At 42.8% G+C, this 19,969-nt stretch overlaps 1 protein-coding gene across 1 annotated transcript; it reads left to right on the top strand.

Moving 5' to 3' along the window:
• The first annotated feature begins 597 nt into the window (after positions 1 to 597).
• Positions 598 to 19,753, top strand: tcp11l2 (t-complex 11, testis-specific-like 2). Its single transcript, XM_062482870.1, has 10 exons — positions 598 to 723; positions 4,911 to 5,097; positions 5,938 to 6,070; positions 6,268 to 6,388; positions 6,574 to 6,797; positions 12,709 to 12,845; positions 13,386 to 13,573; positions 13,899 to 14,080; positions 15,543 to 15,715; positions 18,445 to 19,753. The coding sequence occupies exons 2-10, from the start codon at positions 4,923 to 4,925 to the stop codon at positions 18,705 to 18,707; spliced, it is 1,596 nt and encodes a 531-aa protein (XP_062338854.1). The 5' UTR covers positions 598 to 723; positions 4,911 to 4,922; the 3' UTR covers positions 18,708 to 19,753.
• Positions 19,754 to 19,969: the final 216 nt, after the last annotated feature.

Genomic DNA, 19,969 nt, shown 5'->3' with positions numbered 1-19,969 from the left:
GGGTCCGTTTATTTCACCAAAAAAATGTGTTATCTTCGGGTCATTCTGACCCATCAGTCATTGTGACCCACCGTCGTATTGCGACAACTTTACCGCATACAAAAACAAAGTGAAGCATTTTCTTTTAAGCGTTGGGCTGTCTCAGACCCCCCACATTGCGAAGGTTAAAAGAAAATTATTTTTATTTGTTTTTGCATTGAGTAAAATTGGGTAAACACAACGATGGTTCGTTATGAAACTTTGGGTCATGTGACCCGAAGGCAGCACAAGGGTTAAGTCGTTGCTTTCGTTCTCACCCTCTAATCTATTTGACCAGTCCACGTCACATAACGTCATATCCGTAAACAAAGAAGTCCGAACAGCATGCGGAGCAGTGGACTCTGTTGGTAGAGCTGGGGAAGAGGTTTCGTAATTTTGTTAAATTCTGTAGACAAATTACACCATGTATACTCTACTTAAATATTGTAGCGACAATTAAAGTGTATTAACAGGAAATGTATCTGCTTTTATTGTAGGTTTTATGATATATGAAAACATACGTTCTGTTTGGAACATAGAAACTCCCCTTCTTAGAAATGGTCTAGCCCAGCTGAACATACAGAGAAGTGTGAGGATCTTTAAACACAACCTAAGCGAACTGTGATCCAGACGTACCAGTAAACACAAGAACAAAATAGTTATTTCGCCAATCACCAAGTCTCATTGGACAGAGATTTAATCAAGGTAAAGCATTTAGCTAGGTAGTGATTTCCTACATTTTTGGAGAGAAGAAAACTATGTTGTAGGCGCAATTGGTGCAGTAGTACTAGTCACCAAACAACATGGAGGTAAAACTCGCTTTATATTTGGGGTTAGAAAATGCAGTGATCCATGAACACTTATATAGCTTCCGTTCGCTTTGTCCACTTAATTGCTAGCAAATCTTGATATACTTAATACCTGGTGTGCAAACTTTAACCAGCAGTACCCCAACCACTCAAAATTGTATTTAGTTGGTTCAGTCAGTTAGATTGTATGATCTGAGGTAGACTAGTTGTACTAAGTGGCCTATTAGGATGCAATTAGTTTAGCAAGCCGAGCTTGTTTTGGAAATGGGGGGAGGAGGCAGATGTTTTTGTTTACGATATTCGATTAGTTGTTTGATCATTGTCGAGGCACGAGTGTATAAAATAATGTTATAGTTTATGAACATTAAAATGCACGCAAAGCAACAGTGTTCGTTTTTAACGTTGATGCGATCTGCAGTATTCTCAGATAGACTCCGAGCAGAGCTCATCATGTCTTGTTTTGGTTCTGTACTTGCCTGGGTCACGTGTACTGATCAGTGACGCGTGTGTGGATTTTTTTTGTCCTTGTGCACGGCTAAGATCGTCTCCCCTTTATAACAAGCCTTGTAGGGAAGGCCGAAGACACACATCAGCCAATACAGAATGTTACCATGGAAAGCTATGAAGCTGCCGACAGCCCAGTATATAAATGTACATATTATTTCTCTTTAATATTTAGGCTACGGAACTGCCATTATAGTGAGCACTAATGTGAACACTAACCAACCAATTCATATATTATCGTACAATTAATTCTGTGGACTTGAATGTCAAGTCAAAATATTTAATGCGTTGCTGCATTACACTGCTTCTTAATCTGTTTAATAAGTACTTAGACTGGACATGTCACCAGAGATTAGGCTATAACCATGGCTTGCTGTCTAATAGGAACCCCATCTGTCAAGTCCCACGAGTGATACAATGACACAAATATGACTTTAAAGGGTGGGGGTTGGGGCAGTCAGGGGTGCCATTATTAGAACTTACTATGGTAAACCAGCACCAATAAAGTAGGAAGGCCCATAACTCCATGCCAAATAGGTCTGTTTGGCTGCAGTGTACTCCCCATTTCAGTTGAATGCTTTTAAGGCAAAAAATCTGAGTTTATATTAGTGATTGCAAATGTTAGGAACCGAGGTGAGTGTGACCATTTGTTGGTCTAAGCCAGGAGGTCTTGTAAACAGATCTGTGTAATGTTATCAGGTTATCTAGGAGACTAATTTGATCCAAGCATAGAACAGGGTCTTTATTGTCCTCTTTGTGAAAGTCAACAGGCTTCTAGGCCTAGGACTGAGCTGATTTGCTGTTGGGTCTCCCCTCTCAGGTTAACTGAACTGAACCTAGATGGGTATACCCATTATCATTGGTATCATTACCAATCATCACCTCCCATGGCTTCTCCTACCACTGCTACGCTGACGACACGCAGCTGTACCTGTCGTTCCCCCCGACAGATCCGGGGATCTCAGCTAGGATTGAGGCCTGCCTCACAGACATCTCCGCCTGGATGACCGAGCACCACCTCCAGCTGAACCTCGCCAAAACAGAACTTCTCATCATCCCGGCTAAACCCTCCATCTCCCACGATCTCTCAATCACCCTGGGATCTGCGACGGTGACCCCTTCATCCTCTGCCAGGAACCTTGGGGTTACCATGGACGACGAGCTCTCCCTCACGGCCCACATTGCTGCGGTCTCCCGGTCGTGTAGATTCACCCTCTACAACATCCGGAAGATCAGGAGATACCTGTCTGAGCACTCCACCCAGCTGCTAGTCCAAGCACTTGTCCTCTCCAAGTTGGACTATTGCAACTCGCTGCTCGCTGGTCTCCCAGCATGTGCAACCCGCCCTCTTCAGAGGATTCAGAACGCAGCGACCCGCCTGGTCTACAATCTACCCAGACGCTCCCATGTTACCCCGCTCCTCATCTCTCTCCACTGGCTACCTATCATGGCCCGTATCAGATTCAAGACCCTGGTATTGACCTTCCGAGCAGTGAACGGGACTGCACCCGTCTACATCAAGTCTCTCCTGCAGCCCTACACCCCCACCCGTCACCTACGGTCTTCTTCAGACAACCGCCTGGTGGTCCCACCGCTCAAGACCGCCCAGTCCCAACACAAGCTCTTCTCCTGTCTGGCCCCCCAGTGGTGGAATCAACTCCCCACTTCCATCAGAGACACTGACTGTCTCTCCACCTTCAAGAAAAGGCTCAAGACGCACTTGTTCCGGGAGTACAACGGTACTTAGGAATGGTTCGCTTGACCCGATGTTAGTTTCCTCAAGGATCACAATGACTCTTGCTTAGAGACTTGTTGCTCTTGTGGTTAGTGGTAACTGACTTAAATTTTTGTACTCGCTGTGATATATTGTTTTATTATTGTTGCTTGCTTTTTTCCACAGGTACACCTGCACTTATAGCAGTTCATGTTGTTTAATTGTAACTTGTTTAACTACATGCTCTTATGGTTCTTCCCTTTGGCACTTATTTTGGTTGTTCACAATGTGTGCTTCATGTTTTGGCTACTCGCAATGTTTTGTGGCTATCTCGTTGTTATGATCAGTGACCTATGCACTTTGTAAAGCTCTCTCTTGGAAGTCGCTTTGGATAAAAGCGTCTGCTAAATGAATAAATGTAAATGTAAATCATTTGTTTCCATGGTCACTGGCTCACCAACTGTTAATAGCCTGTGATGTTTTGTTGTACCTTGTGGCTCCCTTAGCAACTGCAAAGGGACCCCCCCATACACACACACACAAAATGTTAACAGCAAGTTTGAGTTTAAAGAGCCATATGTGCTGCAAGGAGCTAATGTTGTTAAACACAGTTAACCCTTGTGCTGCCTTCGGGTCACATGACCCAAAGGTTCATAACGAACCATCGTTGTGTTTACCCAATTTTACCCAATACAAAAACAAATACAAATAATTTTCTTTTAACCTTCGCAATGTGGGGGGTCTGAGACAGCCCAACGGTTAAAAGAAAATGCTTCACTTTGTTTTTGTATGCGGTAAAGTTGTCGCAATACGACGGTGGGTCACAATGACTGATAGGTCAGAATGACCCGAAGATAACACAAGGGTTAAGTATTTTTAGGAAAAGCCTTATTAATATGCCTGATATCTGTTGGTGTTCTGGTCTTCAGCTCAGGTATTGTGAAATTATGTGGAGGTATCAATTAAAAGAGGGGCATAAGGCTATATTAGCTCATAATATTAAGAAGTTGAGGCAAAACTAATTCGATTATTAAATTACTAAAACACACACACTGAGGAGCAGATCCACACAAAAAAAACAAAATCTCTATTCAAATATAGTGCTACACAAACAATTCTAAACACAAGCTCCACAAACTCTCTCTTGGCTAATCATTACATTGTGTAGTGGGTTTCAACATATGACTAGCAATGTAACTGTAAGTCACACAATGAGGTGTGAGACCCATCAAGCAAAGACTGTCCAGCAACTCCAGTCTTTATTATATGAGAGGTGGGGGCAGGGGTGTCCCCTTGCCTACACTAGAAACCATTTCAAAACAATCTGGAAAAGTGTATGTTTAAGGTGGTTGATTTGTTTGCCCCATACCGTGTATTTAGCATACTGTAAGTAGGCTAGGCCTAATCCTAAATATTAGGTACTAGAGTTGGACCAAAACAACTCTGGTTCTACTAGCTTGGAGTGTGTCTTATACTTCAGAAGCCTCCTTTTTGTCCTTGCTAAAGGGTACAAATAAATGCAGAGAAAAACATATCTCTACCGTTCCCATGTCTCTGATTTACTTATAAAGTCTCTTAACCCTTGTGTTATCTTCGGGTCATTCTGACCCATCAGTCATTGTGACCCACCGTCGTATTGCGACAAATTTACCGCATACAAAGACAAAGTGAAGCATTTTCTTTTAACAGCTAGGCTGTCTCAGACCCCCCACATTGCAAAGGTTAAAAGAAAATTATTTTAATTTGTTTTTGTATTGGGTAAAATTGGGTAAACACAACGATGGTTCGTTATGAACCTTTGGGTCATGTGACCCGAAGGCAGCACGAGGGTTAATTCAGCTAAGCAATGAATGTTATGTCTTCAGCACTGTCCCACCATGCCCCTCAACGACGAGCGACCATCCTCGACTTCCACAGCGGCCAGCGAGGACCAGGGTAGCGATGGAGAGTCAATGTTGGGCCGCTGTGACAGTACTAACTCAGCCAGCGACCTGGACTATTCCCGCCAGAGCTTCACCAGCGACTGCTCCAGCAAGCAAAGCTCCCCTTCCTGTGAGTGTGTTACCTCCTATATAGCAAAGCCATTTGTAGCAAACCAGTGTTTCCCCTACCATTATATTAGGGGGGCGCCCCGCCCCCCCAACGGCACCCCCGGAAGGTCAAGTAAAAAAAATATATATATATTTTATATATAGCGCCCGATCACAAAATAAGTAATTTCAGGTTACCTTTCCTATAAAACAGGTGTATAGCTTGCTCTTTTATTAAACAAACTAAATGGCCTTATGTTATTTATCTTATTTACACGACGGCATGTCATTTCTGTCTCTACATGGTCACCCACCCCCCACCCCCCCACGGCGCCCCCCCAAACCCCCCCCCCCCCCAAGCTGTAAACCTAGGGGTAGTACCTGGGTAGTACCTGGGTAGTACCTTTAACTGTCTCAAATACACGTGTTCTACATTGTGTAGAAATCTGAAGCAGCATGACGAAACGTTCTTACACTTTAGCTTTCAAACAGAAAGCTGTGCAGAAAGCACTCACCAGCAGCAACAGATCTGTAGCACGCGAACTTGGGGTTGATGAAAGGCGAATTCGCGAGTGGCTAAGTCAGTTACCTCGCTTTGATGAACTACCTGGTACACTAATAAATACTGTTTTAATTTAACCAATGAAATACCAGTTTTCTGATGTTTTTGGTGCTGCTTTTAATTGAGGGCGGCGTTTTAACACAATGTTCATTTTTGGTGCGGCGTTTATTCGCGGGCGCCGTTTATTTGAGGCCGGCGTTTAATCTAAGAAATACGGTATTGCTCTGAAATCCGTGCCCCCTCTTCCCAACCATACCCACCACTTGTAACAGCATTTTCTCCTGCATCTTGTCAATATAGCCAGCCCGCCAAAAACCATAACACTTGATGAGGTCATGACCTCTGCACGGGACCTGTCCAACCTAAACCTTGCCCATGAGATTATTGTCAACCACAGCTTCCAAGTGGAGCAGCCAAACCTGCCAGAGAACAGGTACTGGTTACTACTAGATTCCTTTCATTTGTCTTGTATAGTGTCTGATGGTCAGCCTACCATGCTATCTCTTGTTCCCTGGAGAAGGAGACTGCTCTTCCCTGTTTGGTTGGAGGGGTCAGGGGGCTGAGTAGGGATGTTTTCCGTTTTCCTGAGGTAACAAAGTTTGGGCTTGCCTTGACTTACTTCTTTTTAAGTTTGGAGAAGCGGGTCAGAGACATGGTTCACAAGGCGTTTTGGGATAGCCTGGAGGCTGAGCTAAATGACGAGCCTGCAGAATACGAGCACGCCATCAAACTACTGGAGGAGATTCGAGAGGTGACTTTTACAGATCCATGGTCCAAGAAATGTATTTTCAGCTCACTTGAGTGAAAGATTGCCATCAAAACTCCCCTGCCCTTCAAATGAAAATTCCCCTACTCTGAAAAATTGTTGATTGTTATTTTTGTTGATGAATTTGAGTTTGTCATACAATATGATTTCTCCATGTTTGTCTCGAACAGATCCTGCTGTCATTCCTGAACCCAGGAGCCAATCGGTTGCGGACACAGATCCTGGAGGTTTTGGACATGGACCTGATTCGTCAGCAGGCCGACAAGGAGGTGGTGGACATCCAGGGACTGGCCTCTTATATAATCAGCATCATGGGAAAGCTCTGCGCACCCATCAGAGATGACGAGATTAAAAAGCTCCAAGAAGGCTCCTGTAACATTGTTAAAATGTTCAAGTGAGTTCCGTATTTTTACGCCACATTTTCTATAAGCCGCACCCCACCACAATGGGAGCTTTGTGTTTGTAAATCGTAGTACAGGCCACACTGGAATATAGGCCACACTTTAAACGGGAACAACGATACTGCAATGCCGGCTAGCGTTGAGCGGAACAATGCTCACGACTTTATTTCCTCAGAAGCACTTTACCATTGGACAGCTTGGTTAGCCAACTAGACAACATTCCCAATCAGGGTGAACACTCAAATGATCTAAACTACAGACCATAGCATTACACATATCAAAACAGAACGAACACAACAATAGAACTCCAAACAATGCTTATCGAACTAAGCTAATGCCCTTAACTTTGTAGCTTTTCAGCTTGCCACGGGGCATTCTGGGTACCAAGAGCATTGTCGCTACATTACCAGAGAATGTCTAATATGGGGAGAACTGACACTCTCGGGAAACTTCCGGGTTCTGAACTGGTTGCAGTTCCACTCTAGTTCCATATGAGGGCGCTAACGAGCGAGTGCAGAATGAATGGAGGTCTTATGGAGCTATACCCCTCAAAATTAACTTTTCTCAGGATATAATTTTTTGTTTAGTAATTTGAATTCTGAATTCGAAAGGGGAGGCAAGAAAAATACACACTGCTGGGTGCTGGGAGATTTTTTTAAAGTCGCCTTTCTGTTCTAAAAAGCCTTTTAAAATGTCAATGACGTCATACACATTGTACGGCCAGAGATACTGCTTTACGGCAAGCTCTGGTCACTTCCTTTTCTCTCTCGAGGCATCAACAACACAGCTGACATGTTAGGCTCTCCCTGTCAATACACATGCTAGAAAGAGTTTTGGCTTGCTAATGTTATTGCTAATGTTGCTAATGCTCTGACATTCTGATTCCGCTTCGGATGCCATCAAGCGGGATCTCTGGTCTTAGTCAGTCCTTCACTAACCAATCAGCATTCATTAGCAGAATGCTAGCGTGTTATGGGCAACAACGACTCACCCTGTAAGAAATCAAAAGGACATAAGTACTCGTTCATTCAACTTTCGACCGGTAATCCATGTTGAACATGCAAAAACTACAATCAAACCTGAGATTTCTCAACGACAATCAGGCGAAAGAGACAAATGTAGCCGTTTAGCTCCATAGTCTCCCATTCAGCAGACGCTCGCGATCAACCCCAGTGGAACTCTGGTGGAACTGCAACCAAATTCGGTACAATGAGGCTTAATAGGGAGTGGACAGGCTCTCCTTAAACAGGCTCTGACATTACCAAGCAATGCACAAGTATTCATAGTTTTCAATCACGTGACATCAGCGGTGACCTGGAGGGCAGAAAGCTGCTGGCGATGGCGGCTCACACTGTTGAGACGCAGCAAAAGCCAGCAAATTTACCTTCCCACGTTTCTTTGGATCACCTCTTAACTAAAGAAAAGGAAATATATGGACACAAACTGCAAGTGTTGGGCACTTGCGATCCATATACAGCACCTGCTGCCGTATTTCTGCCCCTAAAAACCGCAAGGTTTTTATATATGTGATAGACTATGTGATATCATTACTGTAGACTAGCTAACCCCTCTCTCTCTCTTAAACAACTGCTAACTATTCAAACAGAAAGTCAACTTTTCCTTCAATTTGTACTTATTACAACCTCAATTCCCAAAAAGTTGGGATGTCGTGAAAAACGTAAATAAAAACAAAGGACCAAATGAGTATGAAAAACCAAAGTTTATCAGTCTTAACACAAGCCTCAAATATTGTCTTTGTTTTACATTCAGTTGAATATCGGTGTAAAAGGATTTCCAAATCATTTAATTCCAAATGCATTTTTGAGTTTGCTGCAAATACTAATAATAGGGGGTCAGATGGCTGAGCGGTTAGAGAGTCTGGCTAGTAATCAGAAGGTTGTTGGTTCGATTCCCGGCCGTGCAAAATGACGTTGTGTCCTTGGGAAAGGAACTTCACCCTACTTGCCTCGGGGGAATGTCCCTGTACTTACTGTAAGTCGCTCTGGATAAGAGCGTCTGCTAAATGACTAAATGTAAATGTAAATACATGTATATTTGTACAGCGGCCATTGTCTGCCCTCCCCGGAGACAGAGGTAACGTTAGGTTCAATAGCACAAATCCACAATCTCCTCCTCTCTGGGTTTTCTTTATCGGACGGAATTCTAAAGAAACACAGCCCAGGCTTGTGTCCTCTTCGATTACTGCATCCGATAGAACAGGGATGTCAAACTCATTTTCACCGAGGGCCACATCAGCATTATAGTTGCCCTCAAAGGGCCAGTTGTAACTACGATGTAACAATGTAAAAACATAGTGTTTTAGTTGTAGCTTTTGTGAACATATTGTGCTGCAATTGCAGTCCACCTTTTAATTCTTGGACAATCTGCTGTTTTTCTTGGAGGATAAATTTTGCATATTTATCTCCATGTTTGGTGTCAAAATGCCGACGGAGATTGTACTCTTTGACGACCGACATCGCCTTATAACACAAATTACATACCGTTTTTTCTCCTTGAAGCACAAACATTCGCTTCCCATCTTTATTGAAACTGCCTTCCATCCAGGGCCGGATGCAGATTGATTACGGAAGGGGATTGTATTATTTTTTATAGTGATAGGCCTACCATTTTTTAGACCATTTTTGCTTATCAATCCGAGTTTTAATCAGGCGTGGAACCAGGCGTTGTAAATATTCGGAGATTAGCCCAAACCTAGGACGTATTCTGGGTTTGTTGTGATGCTAGATAGGGGCTTCCACACTTAATGCGAGCGTGCATAGCGCGAGAGCGTCATTTTTTGCCCTTCATTTGAGCGCACGTAGCAGAATAGCTTTTTGAGCTTTATGTAAAATAAACATTGCCGTTTTCCAATTGGTAAAACCTTGTCTGATGAAGGTGATGTCTTTATCATTTCTGGCTCCAAATTGTCGACAGGGGAAGCAGAAACATGCTAGCTTGGCTGAGTACTCTAACCAAGTTCGAGAGCGATACCAACTTAACTTGGGTTGAATGCCCGAGGACCTTGGCTGAAAATGCGCATGGGGTACGTTTGCAGAACCGGCTGCATTGGATGAATTGGTGAAATTGGTGAAAACTATTAATAGGCGATCTTACAGCATCTTACAGCATTGTGTAACACACTTCGGTTGTGGATAGTATGTCCAGAAATAAAGCCAAGTCACTCATTTAGTGGCAAAATCCATTGTTATGTCTACAAAATTATTTTAGATATAGTATAAGTTTAGCTAGCTTGCAAAATCCTGAGGATAGCCTACTGTAGCAGACCTTTCTATGTTCAACGGACAAGGGTGTTTTGTCCCTCGGGAGTTGCCATAGGCATGATGCAGACGTAAGCATTACGTGAAGTCAGTGAGGGCTGTTTGAATGGCGATGTCAAGAAGAGCAGTGGGAAAATACAAGTTGTGAAAAGAGACCGCGTCCGTGCCTTTTGTCCACACGACCAGAGCCTGTTTAAGGAGAGCCTGGCCACTCCCGATTGTACCGAATTTTGTTGCAGTTCCACTAGAGTTCCACTGGGAGTGATCGCGGTCGAGTGCAGAATGAATGGGAGTCTATGGAGCTAAACGGCTAAATTTGTCTCTTTCACCTGATTGTCGTTGAGAAATCTCAGATTTTATTGTAGTTTTTATATGTTCAACATGGATTATAGGTCAAAAATTGAATGAACGAGCACTTATGTTTTTTTTCTGCGTCTCAACGGTGTGAGCCGCCATCGCCAGCAGCTTTCTGCCCTCCAGGTCACCGCTGATGTCACGTGATTGAAAACTATGAATACTTGTGCATTGCTTGGTAATGCCTCATTGTACCGAATTTGGTTGCAGTTCCACCAGAGTTCCACTGGGGTTGATCGCGAGCGTCTGCTGAATGGGAGACTATGGAGCTAAACGGCTACATTTGTCTCTTTCGCCTGATTGTCGTTGAGAAATCTCAGGTTTGATTGTAGTTTTTGCATGTTCAACATGGATTACCGGTCGAAAGTTGAATGAACGAGTACTTATGTCCTTTTGATTTCTTACAGGGTGAGTCGTTGTTGCCCATAACACGCTAGCATTCTGCTAATGAATGCTGATTGGTTAGTGAAGGACTGACTACGACCAGAGATCCCGCTTGATGGCATCCGAAGCAGAATCAGAATGTCAGAGCATTAGCAACATTAGCAACAACATTAGCAACCCAAAACTCTTTTTAGCATGTGTATTGACAAGGAGAGCCTAACCTGTCAACTGTGTTGTCGATAGCTCGAGAGAAAAAAGGAAGTGACCAGAGCTTGCCGTAAAACAATATCTCTGGTCGTACGATGTGTATGACGTCAATGACATTTTAAAAGGCTTTTTAGAACAGAAAGGCGACTTCAAAAAAATCTAACACCCAGCAGTGTGTATTTGTTTTGCCTCCTCTTTCGAATTCAAAATTCAAATTATATCCTGAGAAAAGTGGATTTTGAGGGGTATAGCTCCATAGACCTCCATTCATTCTGCACTCGACCGTTAGCGTCCTCATATGGAACTAGAGTGGAACTGCAACCAGTTCAGAACCCGGAAGTTTCCCGAGAGTGGCAGTTCTCTCTATATTAGACATTCTCTGACACGACCATATACAATTATATCTAAAACGAACCTACAAAGAGCTCAGTTACACTACCAAGGTGATTTAGCCAATGTCGTCAGCGATGCTAGGGTTAGCTTTCTAGCTGTATACAAGATTTCACTGGGTCTTGTTTGGTTTACTGAAATAATTATAAAATGTTATGTTCTAGCCATTTGCAAGTCACTGTAATTCCAAGCTCTGATAGTGTAACTGACACAGTAGAAATAATTCCTCTTTGAAGTAAAAAGCCCCCGTGCAAGTGTTGAGCATTAAATTAGCTGCACGGTCTGTAGAGATCTTGGGATGAAGCCACTTTTTCGTTCTAAACCGGGATATAAGACGCTTCGAAATATAAGCCTTACAACCACAAGAAAACTGTAAATCGGGGCACAGGCCGGGGTACAGTGTTTCTACCTTTTTCTTCTTATTATTCCTTTTCTTGTTGGTGGCCAAGCAGCGAAGCTGCGGAGCCACTTAAGTGTTTCTACCTTTTCTTATTATTATTAATCTTCCTCTCCCATTGGAGTCCATGGCAGCCCCTACAACCGTATGGTAAAAAGTTGTGAAGTTTGGCACACTCTTTAAGGACAGTCCCCTCTTTATTTTCACCAAGTTTCATTTCTCCCGTTCGAGCACTCTAGCGCCACCGATAACAGCCGAATTGATGCAGCCGCCAATTTAAATTCATGAAAGAAAAAAAAACTCTACTACTCCTACAAAGTGTGTCCAATCTTCACCAAATTTGGCACAGATTATCTTCAGACCAAGCCTCACAAAAGCCATCACATAGTATTTTTATTTTCCAAACCGTTTGCCCGGTACAGCCAATCAAAATGTGCAGTTTAGCCAGCGAACAGGAAGTTGGGTCGTATCTCAGCAAATCTTTGATGGATTCACACCAAACTTGCTGCATGCACTCGGAACCCTGTTCTGAGGATGTCTAAAATGTTTTCTGGGTCATTTGACTGCTTGGCCACCTCATTGCTGCTTGCAGTTATATTTTGTTTGCAAGATTGCTCTGTTATGAGTTATGGCCATCTTTAATGTTTTTGGATTGAGGATTGGATTAGATATACAAATGTTATGTGAAGATCAATTGGACTATTCACAACTTGGTCTGTATGTGTGTATTTAACATTTATTATTACAATGGATTCTCTTCATATACAACAAACTGTTAATTTACTGTTGTTGATTGGAAAAGGAAAGGTTTTCTATGCTTCTGTTGGGAGATTAAAGATGCCGTACATGGTTTGACAGATAAAAGAATATGCTGTGCTCGTTATGTTGCAACAGGGACATCTTCCGCGTGCTGGACCTAATGAAGATGGACATGGTAAACTTCACCATCCAGAACTTGAGGCCTGAGCTGCAGAAACAGTCTGTGGAGTTTGAGAGGGCCAAGTTCCAGACCATTCTGGACAAGACACCCAGTGAGTTGAACTAGTCTGAAACAGATTGATGCCCTGGAAAAACGATGATGCTAATAGGACGATGATAATATGAGAACAAATATTGGTATATGAAATTGAGAAAGGACTTCAATTGGACAATGTCATGTCTTTCTAGATGATGTACATGTTGTGGTAGAATCACCTCCCCCACTGCCAGTTCACGGTGTACTTGTTTTCACCCTTGCTTCGGCAATGAATTTAGACTGACCATTCACTGTTGAACAGTGTTGTTGAATACTAATACGTTGATTTGTCAACAGTTAAATATCAGGCCAGCATTTGGTGTGTTTTGCACTTGGTTGAGCTGAATGGATATTATGGGCAAAGATTAAAGAAAGTGCTCATTGTGATGTACACTGCTACTTTCTACCTACCAGAGAAGGCAATTGCACTTTTGAATATTTTTTATATACGGCCCCCTTCAGTTTGACAATGTAACGTCTAACTAAAAAGTGATCTTATATGTTTGCCTACAACCTTGCCTTGCTACCGTGTGAATTGTGTATCTCGTTTTTGCAGGTGCGTTGGACCATACTACTTCCTGGATCAAGTCGACTCTGGAGGAGTTGATGCTGTCCATGCCTCCCACGGCCGAAACCAGCAGCCAGGGGAAGGGGGGGAAGGCCCTGCCTGGACCTCTCCTGGTCATCAACACTGGGTTCATCCGTACCCTGTTTTGGAACTACCAAAAGAGTCCACTGCCTGAGGTCTGTATGTGTGTGACATTTAACTATAAAAAAGCAGTGTCTGTCTGTGTGACACATTACTCTCCTGCTCTTCCTGCCTATCCTTCAGCACTCCCATTTATGAGTAACTTTTTCAGAATTTCAGTTGTAGGTATCTATGCACAGCTTTATAGTTTTGCTATAGCGGTACCAAAATTGCCAAGTGTACCAGTTAAGTTAAAATCCGGATTTTAAGTCACTTCCTGATTCGATAGCTCCATATGACGCTACGGCTGTGGAGTCTCTTCGTTCATATACACAGACACGAAACAATCCAACCCCCCCCCCCCCCCCATAACCCCTCCAGACGCTGGTGACGGATGAGGTGCGTTTGAGGGAGCTCCAGCGCAGGCTCCAGCTGCTGCAGGCAGTGGCCTCCGTACTGCTCATCGTCTACAGCGCTGTGGGCGGGGCCGTCTCCGGCCTGCCCGCGCTGGCCGACCGTCTCAAGAGGATGACCAGCGTGCTGCTGGAGGGCATGCACAGCCTGTGAGCTCACCTGCACGCACACTCATACGTACGCACACTGGAATACTCACATATTGAAGTATGTACACACTGGAATGCTCACATGCTTGAATACATAGACACACTACACAGACTAATACGCATGCATAGTACTATGCACTGTAATACGTACACACTGTAATGCGCACACACGCTACTATGTACACACACTAACACAACATTGATGCACGGACCCACCTGCTTTGCCATCCAATCAAAGTAATATTACCTTTTCAATGCTGTTCACTACCTGTATATTCTTACCAATTATGGTTCAGCCAATAATCAAATGGCTTGTTAAATGTCATATTTTTGATTGTTTGGAATGGTATCCCAGAACCTCTGGCTGCCACTCACATCACTATTGCGATTATCATTCTTGTGCAGCTTTTCACAGAGAAACACAGATTTAGTAGTTTACCTTATTTTCACAAGTTACCTGACAGCTCAATATGCATCTCTCGCTAAATGACAGATTTGTGTGCTAGCAACAACAAGGATAGTGTAAAGCTAGCTTGGGCAGCTAGCTTGACCTCATGCACTCCATTCAAACCCGATCCTTAGGTCCAGCACAAGCATAAACACTTCTTGTCCCTGCCCTGTACCAGCTACCACAACACATCAGGAAATAAAGTTTAGAAATGGTGCACAGTTACAACTAGTTGTAGTACAATTAGCAGACAAAAAGTATGTTTGGGTCCAACTCTCAGATTCAGTGTTTCCCCTACCATTATATTAGGGGGGCGCCCCGCCCCCCCCAACGGCACACCCCCCCCCCCCCCCCTTGGAAGGTCAAGTTAATTTTGTAAAAAATATATATATATTTTATATATAGCGCCTTATCACAAAATAAGTAATTTAAGGTAACCTTTCCTATAAAACAGGTCTATAGCTTGCCGGATAGTTGCTATTAAACAAACTAAATGGCCTTATGTTATTTATCTTATTTACACGATGGCATGTCATTTCTGTCTGTACATGGTTGGGCGACCCCCGCCCACCGCCACCCCCCCCCCCCACCCCCCCAAAGCTGTAAACGTAGGGGAAACACTCTTTAGCTGGTTTCACTCAAGAACATGACTTGTGACTTCAGTCAAAAGTGATGTGTATTAGTTTGCCTTGCTGAGGTTTAGTAGTGTCAAAAACCACAATGTTTTTACCCACAAAGTTTATTTTTCCCAATTTGGAAAATGACATTGCAGTATAAAAGGGGATCTTAGAAGTATTAAGTATTTGCCATCAACAGCAGCATGGACCCTTGTCAACAAGTTGATCTTTATTATATATATAAAAAAAAAAAGGATTTATAATGTTCCACTGTCAGTCTGGATCATGTCCATTGAGGAACAAACATCTCCTCTATTTCATTTTCTCTTTCTCCTCTTGCAATGCAACTCATGGATATAAATGTAAGGCCACAACCTCACTTCCTGTCTTCCTGCAGTCATTTCAATCTGGAGGAGGCTCTGGAGGGTGTCAGTGGACAGATCTGCTGTGAGCTCAACAAGTCCCTGACTAAGAGGAACTACCTGGCTCTGCCCGTGGCCCTGCAGGCCACCCTCAAGGGCCAGATCTGTGCCCTCACTCAGGAGAGCAACCCCATCCGCACACTTGTGGGTGAGCGTCGCACCCTATGACCCTGACATGTACTGGGAATGTAGGGACATGTAGGGAATCAGGTGGCTGAGCGGTGAGGGAATCGGGCTAGTAATCCGAAGGTTGCCAGTTCGATTCCCGGTCATGCCAACTGACGTTGTGTCCTTGGGCAAGGCACTTCACCCTACTTGCCTCGGGGGAATGTCCCTGTACTTACTGTAAGTCGCTCTGGATAAGAGCGTCTGCGAAAATGACTAAATGTAAATGTACTGAATCAACTGGAGATTTTTTTGTGAACATAAGGCTGTCATCCCGCAACATACAGTGAGGAAAAAAAATATTTGATCCCCTGCTGATTTTGTTCGTTTGCCCACTGACAAAGAAATGATCAGTCTATAATTTTAATGGTAGGTTTATATGAACAGTAAGAGACAGAATAACAACAACAAAAATCCCGAAAAACGCATGTCAAAAATTGTATTAATTGATTTGGATTTTTAGTGAAATAAGTATTTGACCCCCTCTCAGTCAGAAAGTTACCTGTATAAAAGACACCAGTCCACAGAAGCAATCAATCAATCAGATTCCAAACTCTCCACCGTGGCCAAGACCAAAGAGCTGTCCAAGATGTCAGGGACAAGATTGTAGACCTACACAAGGCTGGAATGGGATACAAGACCATCACCAAGCAACTTGGTGAGAAGGTGACAACAGTTGGTGCGATAAGTCGCCAATGGAAGAAACACATAAGAACTGTCAATCGGCCTCTGTCCAAGGGCTCCATGCTAGATCTCACCTTGTGGAGTTGCAATAATCATGAGAACGGTGAGGAATCAGCCCAGAACTACAAGGGGATGGGGGGGGGGGGGGGTCTTGTCAATGATCTCAAGGCAGGTGGGTACATGGTCACCAAGAAAACAATTGGTAACACACTACACCATGAAGGACTGAAATCCTGCAGCACCCGCAAGGTCCCCCTGCTCAAGAAAGCACATGTACAGGCCTGTCTGAAGTTTGCCAATGAAAATATGAATGAATCAGAGGAGAACTAGGTGAAAGTGTTGTGGTCAAATGAGACCAAAATCGAGCTCTTTGGCATCAACTCAATTTGCTGTGTTTGGAGGAGGAGGAATGCTGCATATGACTCCAAGAACACAATTCGCACCGTCAAACACGGAGGTGGAAACATTATGCTTTGGGAGTGTTTTTCTGCTAAGGGGACAGGACAACTTCACCGCATCAAAGGGACAATGGATGGGGCCATGTACAGTCAAATCTTGGGTGAGAACCTCCTTCCCTCAGCCAGGGCATTGAAAATGGGTCGTGGGTGGGTATTCCAGCATGACAATCAGACCCTCCAGGAATTCGCAATGTTGCAATCGCACTAATTCACGCAAATTCAACGATTCCCCGCGAATTCAGCGCGACGTTGCAATTTTAACCAATCACCGCAATTTTCCCGCAACTTTGACCAATCATCGTCGTCTCCCACAACTCTCTCCAGTAGGGGTTAAATCCAGTGTTGCGCCTGAACGCGTTCATTGAACGAAAGTTCATGAACTCGTTGATAATTTTGGTGAACGTGAACTGAACGTACTGTATTACTGCCTGATGAACAATACTGTGAACACGTTCATTCTGGTGTCTGAACTCTTTCACTCTTTTTAATTTCATTCAATAAGGTGCCAGATTTCTAGAGACTTCCAGGCGAAAAACACACCGTTAACAGTCCTGTATCCAGGGTTGCCCAACCAGTCAATTGCTGCGTGTGCTTTCTTCTACTGTCTATGCCTGGCAGTGTGAGAGCGCCGAGTTGCGTAGAGGCCGAGAGCGGTATTGCAGACAGATAGAGATTTCAATCTTTTTTGTTAAAAAAAGGGAGATTCCTCCCTTCAATGCATGCAAATGTAAATCCTGGTTGGATAAGGATTAAAAATGGGATATGATTAAAATTGGCATGTTGGTAAGGTTATTTAGGGGACCATTTCTCAATGGTTTTATTCTTTGATGAATGTTTGTTAATTACTTAATTTTCAACCAATAACTCAATTAAAATTACAAAGAGGGAAATTCGCAACTTTTTATCGCAACTTTCACTTGCTCCCTTAATTTCATCGCAACAAACACCTAAAAAACACCGCAACTTTCATCGCAACTTTTTGGAAAAGCTCCCGCGAAATCAGGAATTTTAGCCCGCAACTATCACAAAAAAGGCCTGCGAAATCCTGGGGGGACTGGATAATGACCCAAAACACGCGGCCAACAAAGGAGTGGCTCTAGAAGAAGCACATTTAGATCCTGGAGTGCCCTAGTCTCCAGACCTTAATCCCATCAAAAATCTGTGGCGGGAGCTGAAGGTTCGAGTTGCCAAACGTCAGCCTCGAAACCTTAATGACTTGGAGAAGATCTGCAAAGAGAAGTGGGACAAAAAGCCTCCTGAGATGTGTGCAAACCTGGTGGCCAACTACAAGAAACGTCTGACCTGTGTTTTGCCACCAAGTACCAAGTCATGTTTTGCAGAGGGGTCAAATACTAATTTCACTCATTAAAGTGCAAATCAATCATAACAATTTTGTCATGTGTTTTTCTGTATTTTTGGGGTTATTCTCTCACTGTTCAAATAAACCTACCATTAAAATTATAAACTGATCATTTCTTTGTCAGTGGGCAAACGTACAAAATCATCAGGGGATCAAACACATTGTTCAAGCCCATTCTGACCTGTTTATTTATTATCCTTTTTCCTCTAGAGGGGCGGGTCCAGGAGTACCTCCAGGTTTTCCTGTCCACACCCAACTCCAACGTTAACCTGCCCCCAGTCCCGACCGGCTTATCAGCTGTCGAGCCTGAGCTTACTGCTTTAGGAGTCTCGTTTGTTTGCTTGGTGAACTACAACAAGCAAGTGTACGGCCCTTTCTACACAGGCATCCTCAAGAGCCTGCTCTTCAGCAACACCCCACCCCACCCTCTTTCAGCTCAGGACCCCCCTCAGAGACCTATGAATTCCAGCTAGAACGTAACATTTGAGTTGTTGGTTAGAAAACAGGGAGGAAGGAGATGTACTAATCAGCTAATCCCAGACTCAAACCTTGAGGTAACGTAAAAACGTAAAAATATAAATCCGTAGCCCAATGGTTCCTCCCTATAAAGTACAATGAATGGGCTGAATGTTAAATGCTACTGTTACAGAGAACATCGATATATATTTTAGTCAAACTTAATATGGTGTATTTATGAAGCAATTTATCAAACATTTGCCAATCAAATGATCTGTTTATCTTCATACATGGCTCATGGGTGTTAACTTACATGGGTGTTTTCCACAGAGACCTGTTATGCTTATTAAGGGTTTATAAAGTGTCCGTCATAATCGTAGTTTTATGAATAGTCTATTTATGAATACTTGGTGGTCAACAAATGTTGTGCAACTGCTTAAAATATGTATAAAAATGCTCGAGTGCACTATGACATCTCGAAAGCAAATTCTTTGACTTGCATAAAGAATATATTTATATAATCATGTCCCATTTTATAGAAGAAACATGTCAGCTTTATGCTACAAACTATTTAGTACTGTTACATGCTGAGGTGAACAACACAAGAACACAACAATTATGGTATTGTTTGTAGCGTATGCATCAATTTGAGAAGTACATTGTTTAGTTTTGTCCTGTGATGCATCTGTCATTGGATATGTACCGTTTGTTTTAATAATAATTATTGATTTCATGTAATAAAAAAAACATGTTTAAGAACATTTGGATGCTTGACCTGGGAAAAAATCTGCATGATTTTTTTTACATTTACGTACATTCTTGTTACTTATTATTTAGTAGTTCATTGAATTGTATTGTTTCAGAATATGAAAAATATATTAAATGCTTTCTTAAATACTTGAACCAGTCCTTTAAAACATGTTCTAAATACTAAAATAATGGGAGTTTTTAATTGACAACATTCTGTATTGTTTACTGCAAGCTTACTTGAATTCATGGAGAATATGTTTTGATGTCTTCCTCATATGTACTGCATCTATAATACAATAAACTATAAACCTGGTGGCTATGTATGTATCTCTTTGATTATAGTGGTGGGCAACTGAGTAAAAAGAAAACTAGACCATTTTTTACGTGTACTGTTTTCGTAAAAATCTAATTAGGCCTAAACCAAATTATCTACATTATAACAGCCATACATTATCAATAATGTTAGCAATGCTGGTACTACTATTGTTTATATTTTTATAACACTTTTATAACATGCCACTACAAACAC

The sequence above is a fragment of the Osmerus eperlanus genome, chromosome 17, assembly GCF_963692335.1.
Source record: "Osmerus eperlanus chromosome 17, fOsmEpe2.1, whole genome shotgun sequence".
Taxonomy (NCBI): Eukaryota; Metazoa; Chordata; class Actinopteri; order Osmeriformes; family Osmeridae; genus Osmerus; species Osmerus eperlanus.
The sequence above is the reverse complement of the archived record's forward strand: the minus strand, read 5'-3'. Positions and strand labels throughout refer to the sequence as shown.